At 39.2% G+C, this 20,742-nt stretch overlaps 1 protein-coding gene and 1 long non-coding RNA gene across 3 annotated transcripts in view; both read right to left on the minus strand.

Moving 5' to 3' along the window:
- Nucleotides 1-20,742, minus strand: part of PAN3 (poly(A) specific ribonuclease subunit PAN3) — a 59,946-nt gene that overhangs the window by 27,896 nt on the left and 11,308 nt on the right. The window contains exons 3-5 of one of the 2 annotated variants that reach the window (XM_083609040.1): nucleotides 14,252-14,318; nucleotides 12,571-12,641; nucleotides 4,171-4,332 (exon numbers count right to left, since the gene is read on the minus strand). In XM_083609040.1, coding sequence (XP_083465166.1) covers nucleotides 4,171-4,332; nucleotides 12,571-12,641; nucleotides 14,252-14,318 — 300 coding nt within the window. The remainder of the gene's footprint in view (nucleotides 1-4,170; nucleotides 4,333-12,570; nucleotides 12,642-14,251; nucleotides 14,319-20,742) is intronic. The other variant, XM_083609041.1, reaches the window with a different exon arrangement.
- On the minus strand, nucleotides 462-1,264 carry LOC310760647. Its single transcript, XR_014547098.1, has 2 exons — nucleotides 1,192-1,264; nucleotides 462-1,083 (listed from the first exon to the last, which is right to left on the minus strand). It is a non-coding gene; the product is annotated as an uncharacterized lncRNA (long non-coding RNA).

The following is a 20,742-nucleotide window of genomic DNA, read 5'->3' on the forward strand; positions in this document are numbered from 1 at the left end:
TTGGTGTGATAATTCTTCAATAAAGGGGGAGAGATAACGCTGCTGGGATACCAGATAGTCTGCCAAAGATACATATGAAAGTGGTGGGAGGAAATTCAAGGTGGTTGTATTACAGCTAATGTTAAGGTCAGCCTTCACTTCCAAGGCAATTTTCCGAAGGAGAAAAAAGAGTTCTAGGTAGGAGACTTGGCTTCTAAGACAAAAGCAATATTCATAAACAAGGGTTTTGTTCATAAACAAGATTTCATTTTAGTTTGATCAGGTTAATTAATTAGTGAATATCTTCTCTGGTTTTTTTATAAATTAAAAAATCGGCAAGTTGGCTGTTGATTCAATCAAGAACAAATATTTTGTTCACTATCTCTTTGATTCAAATGAATACATAGGTCCTAATTTTACATCTTTATACCATTAATAAAATCTTCAAGTACAGGATATAAATAGAACAGATAACACAAGCATTTAAAGTCCAAATTGCCAATTTTATTTTTACTTATTTAGCAAAATATATATGCAGTGGAAGACAGGAGTGCCTGGTGTGTTCTGGTCCATGGGGTCACGAAGAGTCGGACACGACTAAATGACTAAACAACAACATATGCCGCTTAATGAAAAATATAAAGCTAAGTAGTTCACATAGTATAAAAATGCTGATTAGCCAACTGTCTTCACACACGTTAAAAATTACACTACTCCCATTTCCTTTTTCCACACTGAATCATAAAATTGCAGAGTTGGAAGGGACCCTGAGGGAATCTCAACAAATACCTGAATATATTCTACATAAATCAATGTATGCGCCTATCACAGCAATAAACATTCTCCCTCTTCCTTAAAACAGACATGTACACATTTTCTTCAAAGCAGACAGACATTGTTTCTCCCCTTTCTGCCAGAACTCAGGCACAAAACCTTTCCCCACAACGTAGGTTTTCTCAAACAAGCACTATGATCCTCAGGCTCTGCTTCTATTGTCAGGTCTATTACTAGCATGCTCCTCCCACAACACACAGCCTTAAGGCAAGCATCTTCTGTATCTTCTTAAGGTACAACATTCTCATCCTCACTGAAGATGGGCTGCAGCTGGACCAGGGAAGAGGGAGAGATACCAAATTAACAGATAACATGTTGTAGCTGGTTGCAAGTAGTTACACAGAAATGATGTGTAAGAGTCTTTTACTGTCTACAGACCGTGGGTTCTTCATTCATGGTCTAGAAGAATAAATTCAAATTGCTTTTCTAGAATTGCATTTACTGTTTAAGGAAGCAACAAAAGGGAAAAACTCAAAGCTGTAACTGTTCAGGAACAAACTAGTACATTCACAAATTCCAACTAAGGGTCACAACATACTTCTTTAGATGGAAGAGTAAACAATTTACCAAACAAGGGCCAAATCTGTCATCATGTACACATCTGAATGCTTAATTGAAATGAGACTCTAAAATACAGGAAAAAACTGAAATATCCTGGAAGTGTTTTTCTGAATTTCTCAAGATTCAGCAAAGAATGTTACAGTGCCTTGAAGGTCAAGAGACTGTGGCATCATAACAGACTAACACAACTACACTTCTGGAATCTGCTTGGTCCTTTTTAACTTTAGTACATGTTAGGTTTATACTAACAAATTATTTAAATTTACAGAGCAGCAAGAAACCATGTGTCTTATTACAAACTCTGCTTGATCAAAACCTAGTTAACAGCACATGCATGACCTTTTTTAACTGACCTTATGAAACACCAAGTCATGGTCCTTTCTAGAATAGTTTATATTGAGAAGAGATCAACATGGATAGTTAAAAAACTCAAAACACAATGGTCACAATGTGACCCCATTATGCCTCAGATCATGACTTTTATGTCTCGTTTACAGAATAAGGCCAAAATGTATTATAACAAACATAATAAACATCAGCTTTGCCACCTCACTAAGATTCTCAGAATCCCAGTATAAGGCTAATTCCAGTATCAGAATCCTCGGGAGGGTTACAGACTGGCCACAAATCAACCACCTCTACAATATAGTGAAATTAATTAGAAGTACGACAATTAAAAGAGCTCAGTAGCATGAGATAGTGGGCTGGATTCTCATCCACTGGCTGCAGATCTTGCAATCCACACAATGTACACATACCCTTTCCTGGCTCATTTGTGCTGCAGATAAGGAGAATGGAGGTGAACATGAGGGAGAGGACGGGCAAGTTAGGCCACCTAGTGTAGTCTAAATGGCTGTAAAAGCCATATCAGCTTGAGATTCTCCTAAGTCAAATCATTCTTGCATTGGGGGGACTTTTATCCCCACTTCTGTACTGAAACAGCACTGCTGCTATGCTGATGCTGAAGCCTGGTCCTTTGGCAATGGCTCTGGGTTCTAACAATGAGACCCTACATCTTTGTTTTACAAGCTGCAATGGAAACATGTTAAGGGACCAACATATATAAAACAGAGATTTGCAGAATGTACAGGCCAAATCTACAATTACTGCAGATGTTGCTGAAAGTGGTGTATTATACCCCCAACGCAGCGATTTAATGCTGCAAATTCCATTAAATCATACATGATGTGCAAGAACTGAAGTACAACATTCATACAAACAAAGCAAACGTGTTTAGTTTATGTGCATCAATCTGGCTCTTTTCAATATTCATAAACCTAGCAACTAAAAACAGTTGTGACATTCTCTCAGGCAAACTTACTGTTTTTTAGGGGTGCGGGGAGCGCACAATGTTGAGCTCTTCGGTGGAATAGAGAAGTAAAATTTCCATGATTTCCATAAAAGCAGCAGATAATGTGGTGTTCATATATTAAAATAACCAAGGTTGCAAACTGTGTGTGTATATAGGTGTGTGTGTGTGTGTGTGTGTGCACACGCAGTGAGAAACACAGGTTGCTAGACGGGGGCGGGGGGGACAATGCAAACTTGAACAGGCCACATTTTTCTACAAAACTTTTCAGTTTGGCAACCTACTTAGCATGTACCCCTTGCACATGCATTGTGACTTCTCTATATAATATACAATATGGAATGCTGCAAACCATTCTTCCTTCTTGGATACTTATGTTCAACTACTGACAAACACCATCACCACAACAGCAACACTAAATTAATCAACTTGAGTTCATTCTCTCTCTCTCTTTGTATGACTTTTCCGATGTGAAACCAAAGACACACTTAACTTCAAATCACAGTTTAACTGAAATCAGGTCATTCTAACCCTAAGATCAGCCAAAGCAAACACTGAGTAAGTCAGGTCCTAAAGGGGAAAACATCCTCCGTAATGCCTCTGACTTGTGCAACAATATAGCCTACAAGCTACATTAACTACCTGGCACTACACAAGAAAACTATTAGTATGATTTATACAAAGAACAGTAAAAATGCTATTGTTCCCATGTACAGCAGAAACAAACAAGAGTAGTAAGAAATGGGGGGCGGGGTATTCACTGGGTGACCATTCTTCCCAGTCTCATGCTAATTCTGTGAACTACTCTTGTCTCAGTCTGTTTTTATCTTTGAGGTTGAGTGTGCCTCTCTATTCCACTGGAACAAGTACCCATCTAGAGCCTCAACACAACATATAGCAATAATGCCCTTTGAAAGTCCCTAGAGTGCTAATCACAGGGCAGAAAGTGCCAGACATCTATTCCTACTCATAGTAGCGTCAAAGATAACCAAAGGCAATTTAAGTCACTAGATGCTGAGTGAGTTTCTTCTGTGGGCTAAGTTAAGGAGTACAAATAAGATAACATAGTTTTGCACTACGATTGCTCTCTGAAACATCTGCAGTTCTCCAGATGTTGATGGACTCTCAACTTTTCACAGCCCCAGCCAGCACAGCCTATGTTTAGCGATAACAGGAGCTGCAGTCTAGCAACATCTGGAGGGTCTAAATTATTCAAATTATTTCAGCTATTCCAAAGAAAATAAGTTTCAACTTCTAAGGTATTTTCTTAAAATATATTACTCTTGCCACCCAAACTAGATGATACAGAACATTAGTTGAGAAGTGTGTAGTTTATTAGATAGTCACTTTTGTTGTCATTTGTACATTTGACCTGTGAAGATTTCGGCCAAATTTCGGCCCATCATATGTATCTAACTTCAGCATTTTTGAAAAAATAAAAATAGTAGCCAAAATTAATTAAAGTGACTAGAAAAAAGTAATTTTACCTGTAAATTGTTTTCTGTGACTCTGTTCCACCAAACCATATTGATGGGTACTCCTGTTTTACACCTGTCAGCCAAGCAGCCAATAGTGTTCTTTGATTTTCTTGCCTTTGATCCCACCGGAACTATTCTCTCCTCCAGCATCCCCAGTCGATACTTCCTTGGCTATGGAAAAGAAGGAAAAAAACCAGGGCACTCCCAACATCCCTTAGTCTGAAACTCAAACTAGAACTAGATGAGAACATATATTTGGTTTGATTGGTGGAATAGGAAACAATTTGCAAGTAAAATTTCTGACTCTGGTCATTTGACTTGCCGTGGCTTGGAAACGGAAGTTGAGAGGAGTCAACAAGCCAAAATAGTTTGGAGTGAATTCCAGTTGGTGCCCTTGCACTTAACTGAGGAACTTTTGATCTGAGGACAGATACCCCTACTAATGTAAAATAAAGGGAGGCATTTTTCCCATCCCCCCCCCGCAGCACCCATAAAACATCAGTGCCAGAGAGATGGGGGACACTCCAGAACAGGGTGGCATGGGGAGCAGTAGAAAGACAATATCACTTTCCCTCCACTTCCCAATTGGGGACACCAATTAGATTCCACCTTGACTCGCAGTGCAATCCTGTGCATATTTACTCAGAAATACCGTAAGTCCCATGGAATTTAATAGGACTCACTCCCAGGAAAATCCAATAGGATTGCAGAACAAGCTGTCCTGTACAGTTTGGTCCTAATATTTCTGACATTTCATTAGAAAAGTCACATCTATATCACTTCAAATAAACTAAGACTTATTTGAAATATGTAGTGCCAGGTCAAACTAAAAGCTTTGCCTACTACATACCTCCAACCAGGATACCAAATTCTGACACCTGAATTTATGAACAGATTCCAGAGGACAGAAAGGACTGGGTTTGGAAATAATGGGTTGCAAATGAACAAATATAGGCAGAGTAAGCCCACTGAAATCAGTTTGTTGTTGTTTAGTCGTTTATTCGTAGACTTGACTAACTTAAGCCCAGTGATTTCAGTGGGTCTACTCTGAGTAAGATTTCATTAAATACAATCCAACTGTTCAAAAGAGAAACCTTGGAAGTTCTGGCATAAATGTCTCAAAAGGAGATAGATAATTTTTCCTTGAAATGTTGTCCATGTCAAGTTAACATATTTAGTCGCAAAGAGTTGGTTACAAAGAAAGGCATATAATCTCTTATTACAACTGTTTTTACTGGTGCACACAGGTGATAATACTTGTATTTTTAAGCTTTGAAGGTGTACATTCAAACCCCAGACGTGTTTATAAAATTAAGGTATCATCTTGCCTATCAAAGTAAATATGAAGTAATAAAAGTAATTCCAAGAACAGTAATTACTCAACAATTCAGAAAAACACACACAATACGCTCTCAAAGGTTTACTATGAAATGCAACTATCCTTATTTACAAGCTGTATCCTTGCTGACAGTGAAGAAAGCCCTGCTGAGTTTTCAGACAGTATAAAATTATGAACTATGAGCTGTATATAATAAGCAAGCACTTACTTAATGACCCATAAACTCATGTCACTAGAGAAGCTTCCTGCTCATCAAAATAAGTATTCAGTAAGCTACAGCAGAAGTCAGACATTGGGTTAAAGCTGGCCCTAAGGTGCAGAGCCTACTACTAAATGCAGCAATAAAGTTTTCTAGCAGATAACTTTTAAGAAATTGAAGCTGAACAGCTGGTTTACTGTCCATTGCTCAGTTAAGTGGTTCATCAAGAAAATTAGCTGGATATAGATGTACTGCTTGCTCCTCCAGTATATATTCCATTCCATTCAAAATACCCATGGAAAATACTTGTCTCACAATTATTCTAAACCAGGGGTGTCATCCCCACACGCTCCAATGAAGTTGGAGTACAACTACCCATACAAAATACTTGCAATGTAGTTATCCTAGGATGGACCAATGATAACATTACTTCTCATTATTTTTTTACAGGAACAGATTGGAAGCAGACCTTAGTTTACGCTCCTCATTGAAGACATATTAATTCCAAAACAGGGATCTCATTCATGGATGTTTGAATCCAATATCTACTTGTTTAGTTCACCTCTCCCCACACAGAGAATCACAGAATTGTAGAGTTGGAAAAGACGCCAAGGGTCATCTAGTCCAACGCCCTGTAATGCAGCAAACTCAACTAAAGCATCCATGGTAGATGGCCATCCAATCTCTGCATGAACAACCCATTGTAAAATCTCAGAAGTGTGCTGCACAAAGTTCAGTATCTACAAAGATAATCAAAGAACCATCAAGAGGTAAGAACATTACCCAGAGCAAAAAGATATGAAATTGTTTTCTGAATATTTAAGTAAGGTCAGAAGACAACATCCACAGGAATATTAAAATAATGAAATTTCATCCAACCTGTTCTAAATGGAGTTTTTTTCCAGAAGATTGAAATCACCATTGCTTATATGACAAACGTGTGCATATGAAGCATGTCGACTGAAACAGTTCATTTTCAAAAAACAGAAGATAGATTTTGAAATACACACACACACACACAACTTTCGTGCAAATAAAACAGGTGAACGCCAAAAGAAACCATATCTACATTTGTCAAGCTAAACTTAAAGAACATGACTAAATTGGACAAGAAACCATGCCTTTCTACATTAACAATACCTAATGTATGTGTCCAACTAGTTTTATGCAGATCTTGATGAGAGTTTAGATTACCAGCTATGCAAGCACTTAAGCAGCAATTCAAATATCCTGGAGATTTTTTTCCATAAAGCCAACTCTGTTCAAAGCAAGGACTCAATTATATATGTCTCTTCCAAGGCTCAATCAATTTTTAGTCAATAGTGGCTGGAGAAGAACTGCCTAACTCTTTCGCAGCTACTTATTTTTCAGCTCAAAATTACTGCATCCAGAGCTGCATAATCATCTGAAAAGGGAAACACACCCTGAGAGGGCAATTTTGATCTGAAAAACAGGAAAATGAGTGGATGTGGTAGCTCATTCCTCCCCCTTGCAATATCTGGATACATTTATTACTCAACCAGGAATAGCCTAACCTGATTAAATGTAGATTTGGAAAGATTGAGACTGGGAACTGAGTGTCCAGTTGCATGGATCTTTTCACATTATGGTCACCTGTTTCTTGGTTTTGTCCCAACAGTGACTAATGGTTTTAGAAACAGATAAAATGAGAAACTGGATTTGCCTTGGGTTTGGCAATTTCAGCGTAGTCCATATTTATTCAGTAACAAGTATGTATCAATGAAAGATGGGGAAATTTTCAACTAGCAATAATTATGCCTTGGATTAACCTCATTGGCTATGATTAAGCTGGAAGCCCAAAAACTGTAGAAAAACCAATACTCAGCTTAAACTGGATAAAGTGATAACATGGCCCAATTTAGCAACCTTCGTAGTTAATGACTAAACAACCAACAACAGAACTGGATAAGTAGTGCTAATATCTGAAGAATATCTGAAGAATATCTGAAGAAGTGTGCATGCACACGAAAGCTCATACCAAGAACTAACTTAGTTGGTCTTTAAGGTGCTACTGGAAGGAAAAAAAATTTTTTTGTAGTGCTAATATTGTGACCTTGTTCTCACAAGAAATAGGTGATGGGATAAAATGCGCCTGGTCTTGCCACTTCAGACTGCATGTGAGGGGTTGACATGATTGAACACATTTCCAAAAACAGTCCTACATGCATGCCAAGGGGGGACAGAACTCTAACATGCTTGTATTACCTATATTCTTGGGTACAATTGGCATATACACAACTGAAAAGAGGAAGCAGTAAAACACCAATGTGAAAAAGGGGAAACATGCTGATCAACTCTTGATTAGTTACTAATCCATGCTATGGTGTTATGCTGCTCAGCATTTGGCAATATGAGACACTGGAGTGGGGGCGATTCACTCAAGAGTTGCAAAACCTGGAACGGTTTTAGCTATCACTGTCTTATGTCTTATACAGCTATGGCCCCAATGGTTGAGAATAATTGAAAATGTGAAGATAAATATTAGAAGTCAGAGAAAAGAGTTAAATTCTGGTGGATTTTTAAGTATAGAGTTAAATTTTAACTCTTAGGCTATGAGACATGTTTCATTTTAAGTGATGGAACAATAGATTAAAGTTGCCTCTCTCAACATTCTTTAAAAGACCACATTTTTAAAATGTTGAGACACAAATTGCAAAGTCAAAAATGCAAATTCAATTTCACAACACATCCTTAGTGACCAGTATTTCCTCCATCTGCAACGTAACTGAAGACATAACAGGTTGAACAACCAAAATCCTGGCTTTTGATATGCTGCACCTGGAAAACTCAATGAAGCTATAATGCATACTAGTCATTAGCAATAATTAAAAAGATGGGAATGGCTACAATATAACGTGCTTTTTTCTTGTGTGTGTTTCCCGCATGTCACACACTTAAGCACAATTTGTAGCTACTTTTGTACCAAAACTGAGCATTCTTACCACTAATTTGGCTGTACATGAGCGAGACAGAAGGGACTAGTAGACAAATAGCACAATCCTGTGACCCAATCCCTCAATTATGAGTAAAGGCGCACAGGCAACTGAAGCCATTAACTAAGAAACTTGAATGCCATCCTTCCACAAAAACTTTGGCTGCTGTGAAACCGCAGACCAGAAAGACAACTTAAAGTAACTTCAATTTTCCTTCTGCTTGAAACTTGTACACACTAGTCTCAAATTACCGTATTTTTCCCTCTATTACACGCAGATTTTTTCTCCTAAAAAGTAAGGGGAAATGTCTGTGCGTGTTATAGAGCGAATGTGTGGTCCCTGGAGCTGAGAAGCGTGAGTGAAGGCAAAAAGCAGGCAAATATCAAATCGTCCGGAGAAGGGAGGAAAGAGGAAGCTGCGGCTTTCCTGCATTCTGCCTCAGGGTCTTACTGCCCACCCGCTTCTGTTTCCTTACTGTGTTTGCTCAGACGGAACAAAGAGCAGAGAAAACCCCTCCCCTCCAGGCAAGCAGAGTGGAAAACAGATTCCTCTCCGTGCGTCTGGGACTCGAAGGCAACATGCAGGTTGGGGGGGGGGGAGAGAGAGAGAGCGGGCTGGCTTGTGGGGGGGGGGACTTTTGCCTTCCTTTCCTCCCTCCGGTAAAACCCCTCTCCTGCATTCTTAGCCAGCTGCTTCTCTGCACACCCCTCTCCTTGTCGCTTCTATGTTTTTCCTTCCCTCCCTACTTAAAACGTGGTTCCAATCACGGATCCACATGGATCCTCAGGATCTTTGCATTGAGTCACCCCAAATTCACCATCAGATCACATAGCAATGATCTGATGCAAAAACAGGGCTGCAATGCTGCAAAAACATGGTTACAAAGCACGGATCCACATGGATCCTCAGGATCTTTGCATTGGATCACCCCAAATTCACCATCAGATCACATAGCATGTCCATGGCTACAGCCTGCACCAAAAAAATCATGCACCCACTGTTTCCTGGGGCTGCAATGGTGCAAAAACGTGGTTACAAAGCATGGATCCACATGGATCCTCAGGATCTTTGCATTGGGTCACCCCAAATTCACCATCAGATCACATAGCAATGATCTGATGCAAAAACAGGGCTGCAATGCTGCAAAAACATGGTTACAAAGCACGGATCCACATGGATCCTCAGGATCTTTGCATTGGGTCACCCCAAATTCACCATCAGATCACATAGCATGTCCATGGCTACAGCCTGCACCAAAAAAATCACGCACCCACTGTTGCCTGGGGCTGCAATGGTGCAAAAACGTGGTTACAAAGCATGGATCCACATGGATCCTCGGGATCTTTGCATTGGGCTACCCCAAACTCACCGTCAAATCACATGTCTGTGGCCGCAGCATGAAGCACAAAAATGATACATCCACTGTTTCATTCAGAATTTTTTTTTCTTGTTTTCCTCCTCTAAAAACTATGTGCGTGTTATGGTCAGGTGCGTGTTATCGAGCGAAAAATACGGTACAAAGATAACCAAAAAAGCAGAATGTTATTGCAGTGATGTTTTAAATCTCAAATAACCCTTTTAAAATAAAAATGTCTTTTTGCCTCTTTTATAGCACCAAGACCCACCACTACTCCTACTATAAAGAATGCTAATTCCATCACTGTAGGCTTTATTTGCCCAGCTTTTAGGACACAAGAGATTCAAGCAAAATCGTCCATCCAAAATGTTTCCACAAGGAAAGAAGACGGTTTTTACAGAAAAGCTCCTCAGATCTTAAAAAAAATTCAGGCCTTCCGAACCACAACAGTGCACCCTAATTGCACAGAACAGCAAATTTCTCCTACAAAATTAAAACAAGAGTGTAACAGAACAAAAACTGCAATGCCCTTAACACTTGAGTCTGCCATATGCACCACAGAGGGGCTTAACAATCAAAACTTCCTATATTCTACTGGCTTAAATGTAAGTGCACAACATTAACAGGCAGCTAATTACAGCACCGGATTTAGGGTGGTACGTGCAGCTCTCCTACACAGGAAAGCCAAGCCAGGAGGAAGCAAAACTATGACGTACTGCACTTTAGAGGATGTGCAGAATGGAAACCAAGATGCGGGAGGGCGCCAAATTATGTCCTCACTTATGGTGCCATATTACCAAAATCCACCCCTGCTAATTATCCCCGTTGTTTCAGTGGCAGCAGATCTTAGTATAACATTCTGACAGTTAACTGTTCATAAATCCCTGTTATTTAAATCGCTGACAACCTAACGCCCTAATCTTGAAATGTATTACCCAGAAGCTATTTTGCGAATGAAGTAAATGGTGCAATGCTTGTGTGGGAGTATATTGTTCAGGGTCCCCAAACTGGCTTTGTACATTCAGTGGCAATTATCCAACCACCTCCTTGAGTGAGTGAGGCTGTTGATGGGCTTGCAATAAGGCCAGGAGTCAAAACCTCATTTGTACGAGTCAGCACCCCTACCTAGGGATGTACACACAGTCATCATCACTTGCACATCACAGTGACTTTTATTTGAGCAATTGCAATTATCCAAGCACATGTGTATTTCTCTCTTAGAATGATTTATTTATGCAAACTATGCCTTCACATACTTTTAGATGGGATGAAAACCCTGTTAGTGGTCTTGTGTGTTCCCTGAAGTTATAATAAAGCAATCACCACCTGCACAGACACACTTGCATTTTCCCTCCATATGTCTTTGCTAAAAATCAAACTTGTTTTTGCAATGCTTCAAAAACCTGCAAAATTATATATACACAGATAGGACAGTGGGGCATTAAAACAAACTACTGCCTGTATCAACCCAAAGAACAAGAAGCCCAAAAGTCACTTCGGTTTGTGACAGCAGTCAAATTATTTGTTATTCTCTATTCAGCCAATAAAAATCTTCTGCTAATTGTACTGTTAAACTTTGGTTCCCTTGAGAATGAACCATTATTTTTTTTTACTGTACTTTAATATATTACAGCCGAAAAGAGTAAGGGAAAAGGTGCCTGGGGACCAATCGGTTTTGGCCAATGTCCCAGACTTTGTCAAACCTTGCCTAGGGAAGACTCTTTTTTTTTTTTTTTTTTTTTGGTAATGTGAAGTCTTGAGATCAGAAGTTTCAATATCAGCAAAGAACAGCATTCATTTAATGAAGTGGCACATAAAAGATTGTTACTTGGGAAAGCAATAAAGAGGACATGGCATAATATTAAATTGTAAATGTTGGTTTCTTATTGCAATTTTCACAAGCAAAGAAAAGCTAACTAATCTTGAAAATTTTACAACAGAAACCCCCAGAAGTTCAATAAAGGGAAAGTGACTGCTTTGATAAGTTGGTGGGCATTTAATGATCACAATTTTAAAATTCTCTGCAGGGGGTAGAGTAAAAACTACTCAGTCTATGGTTTACAGATTTTTCATGGTTCTATGTAATGTGACTACTGCAGGAAGTTTTCTCCTTAAATAGCGGATTTATCAAGAGTTGTTTGGAATAAAAGTTGATAGACACCTATTTGAAGATGTTGTCTTTACCACAAATTGCAACAGAACCAGGGCTTTTATTCAGCCGGAACTCAGTTCCGGCACCTCTCAGGTGAGTGCCATTGCCATTATAAGAGAACAAGGGAGGCATTCATGGTGAGTTCCGACACCTCTTTTTCTAAAAAAACTGCACTGAATAGAACATTGTAGAAAGGCATTGCTTGTATTGTGAGGGGCAGAGGATCAAGTTAGAGTGCACTGATCTGGACAATTACAAGCAATTGTGTAAATGAACTTAAATGCATGCCCAGAAATGTGCATTACATATGGCCATATATATAATTGATGCTACTGTGTAAGATATCAGTTGCTGTATGTAATAAAGCAAGTGGCTCTTTTGTTATCTAGAAACTCTGGCAATACCTACTTTTCTCCTTTGAGATAAGCTGAGGGCAGCAAAGTCGTTGAACAAGGATGAACCAGGTGAAGTAAGAGAATCTGGAAAAAAAGGTTACAAAACACATACAGATATAAAATAATAATATATTTTAAATATAATATAATAACATTGTTAGTGTTTGAAATCTGCAAAGTAGAGCCAGAAAATAATTTGGCATGTGCCTAAGGAACTGTGCATGTTCAGTGGAATTAACTTTCCCCCTCTGTTAACAATCACTATGCCCTGTAAAACTGTGGTGCTTATAAATTTCTTTGGACTTTGGAATACAAGGGCTAGTTTAGTAGATTACTTGTATAGAGGCAATGTTTTATCAATATCAGCATTTAAGTCCTACTGAAATCAGAAGTTAACTTAGCATTGACATATGTTAATTAATTCACAGTTGTGTGTGCTTTAAGTCGAAGTTTCTCAACTACCAGATAATTCTGCATGATGTCCTCTGCAATCTTAAGCTCTCAAAATTAATGTACACATCCCTTAAAATCTTCCTTGTTTACTTATAAGTGGTTCCCATATGGAAAAGAAGCACAACTGAAGGTTCCTAGCACTGATGGTAGGAATTGTTAGAAAAGTAAATTCATACAGCTACTTGATGGCATATGTTTCCCATGGACAGGGGCTTAAAGGATTACAGACAGAACTGGCTACACCAATAACATAAACACTTGCGTAGGTGATTATTAAATGTCATTAAAACACAAACAGATTATATGGGATGCCCATGACTCTACGACAGTCTGCCTCCTAAATTGTTTTAATGAAATGCCCAGGGGGAAAGGAATATTTGATTGATTGACTGATTGATTCATCCAAAGATCACAGGGTGGTTCACAACATAAAAATACAAAATGATAACACAAAATACATAATAAAACAGAAACAAACTAATAAACCCCCTCCCACAAAAACATTTAAAAGACCATAGAATGGTAATCAGCCAAAGCACTGGTTGCAGATAATATATGTAATATATGAAATGTAGCACCAGGTGAGCCTCCCAGGGGAGAGCAGTCCACAAATGGTGAGACACCACAGAAAAGGCTCACTCTCGTGCTGCCATCCTCCATACATCATACAGCTGGGCCTAAACCCCAACTGAGATGAATCCAGAAAAGATGGTCACAAGAACCAAAATAGCTTTCCATTTTCAACCAAAGTGGATGACTGTTTAGGAAACATGTCTTGCTTGTTAGCAGATTGTTTTACTATGTAGCTCTAAAATGTAATTTATGAAGGTAGGGCCTATGCTCTTAACTACAGCAATTTCTCCGTGCATGCCCAAGCCCTCAGGTTTATCTCAAGTAACTCTTTGAATACTGGCCAAAGATTGCTCCCAAAAATTTTGTTCAAATATTTAATCTGCCTTTTTTTTAATATCACTTGTTGCAGAGTAACATATGGAAAGCAAGCAAAACAAAATGGTGATTATAAGCATTAATGATAATTAAAACTGAGCTCACTTGTTGAAAGAGGCAGGATACAAACACTTTAAATAAAATCAAAATAAGAATCTAAAGATATTGCAACCACATTAAAGATTGAAAGCTTTGCCCCCATAAAAATAGCTTAACATAAATATTGCTAAATATTAACATAAACGTATTGTTAAATATTAAATATTTTTTTGTTAAGAAAGTCAACTTCTTACCGTGGCCTGCATAGGGCTTGGCACTGTCATTAAGAAGGCTAGGGGAACTGCTGCTATTTGTCATCCTCTGCAGAAAAAGAAAAAGAAAAATTGTATGGTGAATACAATAGGGATCATGTGCAGTTTTAGCCCATACACTGAAAATGGATGAATAAATATATGGTTACAATATAAAGCTAATCAAAGTGTTAGCTTTCTAACCACAAATTGGTGTGTCCAAATAAAAAGCTATAGGAAGCATTTAATTACTGGTTAAAACATTTAATATAAAGTCATACCAAGTAAACACTGATTTTCATTTAGCCAAGAACATTGTGTAAACATCGAGTTGGATCCAGAGTTTCCGTTCCACAGATGTGACTCTAAACTAGAAGAAGGTTGTGTTGGAAGAGGGGAGAGTTTTGCCAATTCTTGCTTCCGATTCTGGAGGATCCCCTAATTTACTGAAGAGGTTTTTCAGGGGTCACAGGGAGAAGGAGGAATAAGTGAAAATTGCCTAAACAAATCCCATGTATCAGTAGACAGATATGGATCCTAAACTTCCCCGAGTCCATTACAAGTACAGGCAACAACCGATATACAGTGGTACCCCGGGTTACAGACGCTTCAGGTTACAGACACTTCAGGCTACAGACTCCGCTAACCCAGAAATAGTACCTCAGGTTAAGAACTTTACCTCAGGATGAGAAGAGAAATCGCATGGTGGTGGCACGGCAGCAGTGGGAGGCCCCATTAGCTAAAGTGGTACCTCAGGTTAACAACAGTTTCAGGTTAAGAACGGACCTCCGGAACGAATTAAGTTCTTAACCCGAGGTACCACTGTACAGGTGTTCAATATGTGCGTGACCTCACATGCAAGCATCACAGTAACCTGGAAGTGGCTGGAAAAGGGGGTGAAGTGGAGGTGGGGGCGGAAGAGGCCAAGCAGGCTTATGCGGGCTATACTGTTGTGCATGATGAATCGGAACGCATCCCCCGCACAAATCAGGGGTTGCTTGTACCCAGATAAAAAGAAGACAGGTTCAACAGAAGGCCAAGTGAGACTCCTGAAATTGTGTTGGGGGTATGTGTTACTTTCGATTGAGCCAAGGGCACTCCCTTATCAAAACAGAGTTGAAAAATGGGGCCTAGAATCCTAATGAAAGTAGATCTGGACTTTAAGAGAGTTAGAACTATTTGGGACTATCAGAGTAAAAGACAAGAGTGTTCACCACTAGTCAGCTTATACTGTAAAAAAAAAATCTGCATCAAAAAACTAAACCACAAACCCTTTTCTTAACTTCCATACAGACACCGCTCACTTCCATGTTGATCCTTCTGAATTTGTATGATTCAGGATGCAACACACTGTTGCTATGGATCCAAATAGGTCATAATGGCCTATTTAGATTTCAGGCTAAAGACAATAAAACCTCAAAAAATGCCCATCATTCAGATGCTACAGGCAAAATGTAAGATCCAACATTTAAGGGGTCTTATTTTCTCTAAAACAACTTTCTACACATATAGCTCTCATTAAGTTTAACAGTTTTATCCAATCAACACAGAGCCAGAAAAGAACCAATTAACAATTTCTCAAATCATTGGTCCTTGAACAGAGCTATGTTTATTCTGCAATTCTATGTTGATACAGCAGTGCTGCTCTTTTTAAGAAAAAGCAAGTTATTGTTTCTTTGGCTCAAAAAGGCTTGAACATATGTAGAAAATGACTGGTATAATCCACAGGTGAAGAGCTGAATCAGAGTTCCAGTGGTCAATGGGACTTCAATATACATGTGTTTCCCCCTCCCCAATTACCTAAAAATATTCAAAATAACCAGCATGTGAAAATTAGTTAATTCACAGAGTTTATAGATTACAATATAGATTATCCTTGCAGGCGATGTAAATAAAAGAAGACCCAAACGATTCTTCCTCAACTTTAGAAGGTTTGCTGTAACATTTAAGACAGCCAGGGAGCTAGTTGGATTGTTAGATGACAAAACAGAAGCTAAGGGAGATCAGGTTGATTACAGAGAAGCTTATATCTTTGCATCAGCCTTCACTGCTGAAAATGCTTGACTAATACCCATGCCTGAACCTATCTTTTCAGGGCTAACATCTGAAGAATTGAATCAAACAGAGGAGAGGTTCTACAGCTAACTGACAGCTTTTGTGAAGCATAAGGATATCAACAGTTACTAGCCGATGACTAGGTTCGATCTCCACTGTTGGAGGCATTATACCTCTGAATGTCAGTTGCTGAGAATCACAAGTGCGGAGAGCGTTGTTCTCCTCAGGTCCAGCTTTCAGACTTTCCACAGGCATCCACTTGGCCCCTGTGAGAACAAGATGCTGGACTAGATAGGCTGCTGGGCCTGATCCAGCTCACTCTTCTAATGTTCATACACCCTACTGCTCAAGGACTAATCTATGTGAACATTGCTGATATCCTAACAAAAGTTCACAATGAGGCAGGAAAATCAGCCTTCTTACTGGAAAACTGGGAAATGGCCATCATAAAGCAGCTAAAAAAACTGAGACAAGAGAAGTCAACACATTTCAGGACAGTTAGCTTAAATTCTAGGTAAATTGATAGAAAGCATTAAAGTAGAATTATTTCTCATAGAGAAGAACAACCCTTGTGAAAAAGAATCAGGGTGGTTTCAGCAAATATATGGTTTACCAACTACTTTTCTTGCAGTTCTTTACACACACATTCCAGAATATCAAACATTTTTTTGACATCTGCCCTGGTACCTTAGGGTACAGGGTGAGTAATGATGATGATGATGATGTTACAACTACTACTACTGTACGATACTTCCTTATCCTGCCCACCCCACCTTGCATGCAGACTCAGGGTCTGAAAGTGCCTTCTTATGCAATAGGGCCAGGCTGCTATTCCATAACATCAGATTATTATTTGAAATGCAGACACTATCAGCAGTTATTAGATGACCATAGAAAAAGGCATGTTATGGAACAGGCCACATTAGAGACATGAGATATGTCATGTGAAAATGAGATATGTCATATGAAAGAGCAAATTATTTCAAGGATGCAAATCTTTCTGGGGTTCACTCTTTGGCAGAGGAAAAAGTCATAATTTCTCCTATTCAGTATTATTAAGTCAAATCTAAATAAAATTATTGCAAAGACTACTTAAAATTAAGACTTCTAAAATGCTTAAATCTTGGGAGTACAGTAGGCACTTGTAAAAACGTCAACTGACTTTGGGATGCACTATCCAGAAGTCTCAACGTAGCGTACAGTATGTCTCATTTTAGGCTTTACAAAGCCAAAAAAACCTTGCAAAACCCACACAAGACCAACCCTCCCAGTATCTTTCAATTTCACACCTCAATTTCACACCCAAGCACATCCTACCTGCAGACTCTTTCATAGCACACCCAATATTTTGCTTCTCCGGAAACAGTGGCCTCTTTTTCCCCTGCGTTCTTAGCCTTGTATCCCTTAGTCCGAGAGGTGACTTCTTACTTTGCCACTCATTCTCAGAAACAGTAAGGTCTCACCTGGGAGCATTGCCTGCCACTACCACATAAGTACCACTCTCACTATGGGTAATGCCTCTGCTGCTGTCTTTCTTCCTCTACCCACCATCCTGTAATCTATGACAGAAAACTCACACCAGTCCCTTTCCAGCTACAAAACAGTATTACCTATCAATTAAGTGGCCTTACACTCCCAAATAAGTCACCAAATGGTCAGTGCTACGGGCACATAAATCCCATATAAAACCTGCATTCCATCTGAGATCATCTAAAGTTACTGCTACACACTACAGATTGCTTATGCCAATTCAACTAACGAAATTAAGTACATTAGTACTGGATTGACAATCACCTACTTTATATTATCTTTCTATTCAAACACAGTAAGCTGTGATATCAAATTTCTAGCCCTCGCTGTATTTAACCATACAGGGCAAACAATCTAGGTAGAGAGTGAACAAATATTTTAGAGAACAAAATTCTGAAAATTCAGTCTGCACAGAAACATGAAATTAAGAACAAAATTACACAAAACACGAAACATTTGCCCTGATGCAACCTTAATGCAAAGCAGATCCACCAAGTAGCAACAAGCAAGAAAGCATGAAGTAATTAGCCAATCAGCATACATTTGTCTCAGAAATCAGACCAATGGTGAATCTGCAACCTCACTGATGTTACTGGGTAGATCTATGAACCAACGTCAGAGCTAGAGACATAGTACACCCTAGAGACTTTATCACAGGTCTGTTAAAAAGCTGCGAGTCTCTGCTGCTAAAGGACAAATCTGTCTGAATAACAAGGCAAAAAGCTATCTGGATAAACCAAAGTCATATTGGGAATCTTTGTGTCAGCAACTTAACAACCTACATTTCTCCTTATATTAGCAGAGGGAACCAGTGATGTGATGGGAGGAAGAAACATGGCTTTAGTGAAATGGATGATCCAAGATGATTTAGCCTAGCCTCAGGATGTAGTGTGGTACCAGTTTTGTAACATCAAACTCCAAAAAATGTGTTTTTACTTGATGCAGTATATCCTTCTGTGTACTTTTTATGAACTGACTCCCTATTCTAAATCCTCAATGCAACTGTATTTATCTCTCCTTTCAGAGGATTTCATGACCTCTTCTTTAGGGTATGTTTGCACTGGCAGTCATAACTTTTCATTTCATTTTTATCTGTCACTGTCCTTTAACAAGTCTTTCCACATTTCCTGTACACATGTGCACCCTGTCCCTGGAACTGAAGGCTTTTGCGGGGTGTGTTTGTTTTTTGACAAATTTTCTGGGATAAACACTGGAAATGCACAACTGCACAAGTGCACCTTCAAACCCACATGATCTTATTTGCGTGGATGGAAAACTAATGCTATTCTAGGCTGCATCAACAGAAGTATAGTGTCCAAGTCAGGGGAAGTAATAGTACCAATCTATTCTTCCTTGATCAGACCACACCTGGAATACTGTGTCCAATTCTGGGCACCTCAATTTAAGAAGAATATTGACAAGCAGGAAAGGGTGAAGAGGAAGGCAATCAAGATGATCAAGGGTCTGGAAACCAAGCCTTATATGAAGAATGTTTGAGGGAGCTGGGTATGTTTAGCCTGGAAAAGAGGAGACTGAGAGGAGATATGATAGCTATCTTCAAATATAAAGGACTGTCATATAGATGATGGAGCAAGCTTCTTTTCTCCTGCTCTGGAGGGTAGGATCTGAACCAATGGATTCAAGTTACAAGAAAGGAGATTCCGACTAAACGTCAGGAAGAACTTTCAGACAGTAAGAGCTGTTCAACAGTGGAAGGGACTCCCTTGGGAGCTTGTAGACTCTCCTTCCTTAGAGGTTTTTAAGCAGAGGTTGGATGGCCATCTGTCCTGGATGCTTTAGTTGAGATGCCTGCATTGCTGTGGGACGGACTAGATGATCCTCAGGGTCCCTTTACAATTCTATGATAGGAACAGGGAGAACTAAAAGCCAGGTTTAATATTTTTTATTAAAAAATAGGTAAGTTTAACAAGCTGCTTGAAGGATGGGTGCAATGCCATAAATGATTAGTTGGAGTGTGTGGGGTGTCTGTGTGTTATATACAGGAAAAGGAAAATCTACAGAAAATGAGACAACAAAGGCTTTAGTCCAGACCAAACACTCCCAAGCCCCCCACTGTTTAATTCCTTACAAGATTATGCACATGCTCACACACATATAAAAGCAAGAATATGAATACTGATAGATTCTGATATGCAACATCAACTGTGCCTTCCCCTACCACATACAAGTAGCAAATTGATATTTAAAACTGTTGATCTGGATAAACCCTTGCACTCCACCTCTTGCTGCCTCTCCAATGTTTGCAATATGTTAGAATGGATGGGTATAGCCAGAAGCAGTGTGAGCCAAGATAAGTGCCAACTCCCTTCAAAAAACAAAACAAAACTATCCAAAGCGGTAAGGACTCAAACCAGATGGTGCCTACATGATTACACAAAAAATTCTTACAGAAAGTTATCTCTAACCACTACAAAGCAGGCTGTCAAACGTCCAGCACTTATTATCCCTATGTACCACCAGACAACAAGACAATTTCTTTGTGGGAGGGAAGTACTCCTAAGTAAGAGAACTAGCACTTTTGCAGATCTGCTCAAGGGCAGAAAAAAAGCCCAGACTGAACCAGATGGAAAGTATGTGTATACAGGTGGTGCATCATCATTTGCACTCTGGGAAACAAATAAAAAAGGCCCCAAAAGTAACCAACCTACCAAGGCCTTTTTCAATTACTATGTCTCCTTTCCCAACCCTCTGCATATAGAGTGATCATAAACCAATATCTAGCTTGAGAATTCCTTCATTGGGCACAGTACTTCTCCCATTTCCTAAATGAAGGAGATTCCATGATGAAACTCACATAGGATCTCCTATTGGAGCCATTGCCTCTTACATGCAGTAAGGGATCGGAGGGGAGATATTCTGTGAACTCAACATCTGCATTAGGCTCCTAG

This window comes from Podarcis filfolensis (assembly GCF_964270895.1).
Source record: "Podarcis filfolensis genome assembly, chromosome: 4".
Classification (NCBI taxonomy): Eukaryota; Metazoa; Chordata; class Lepidosauria; order Squamata; family Lacertidae; genus Podarcis; species Podarcis filfolensis.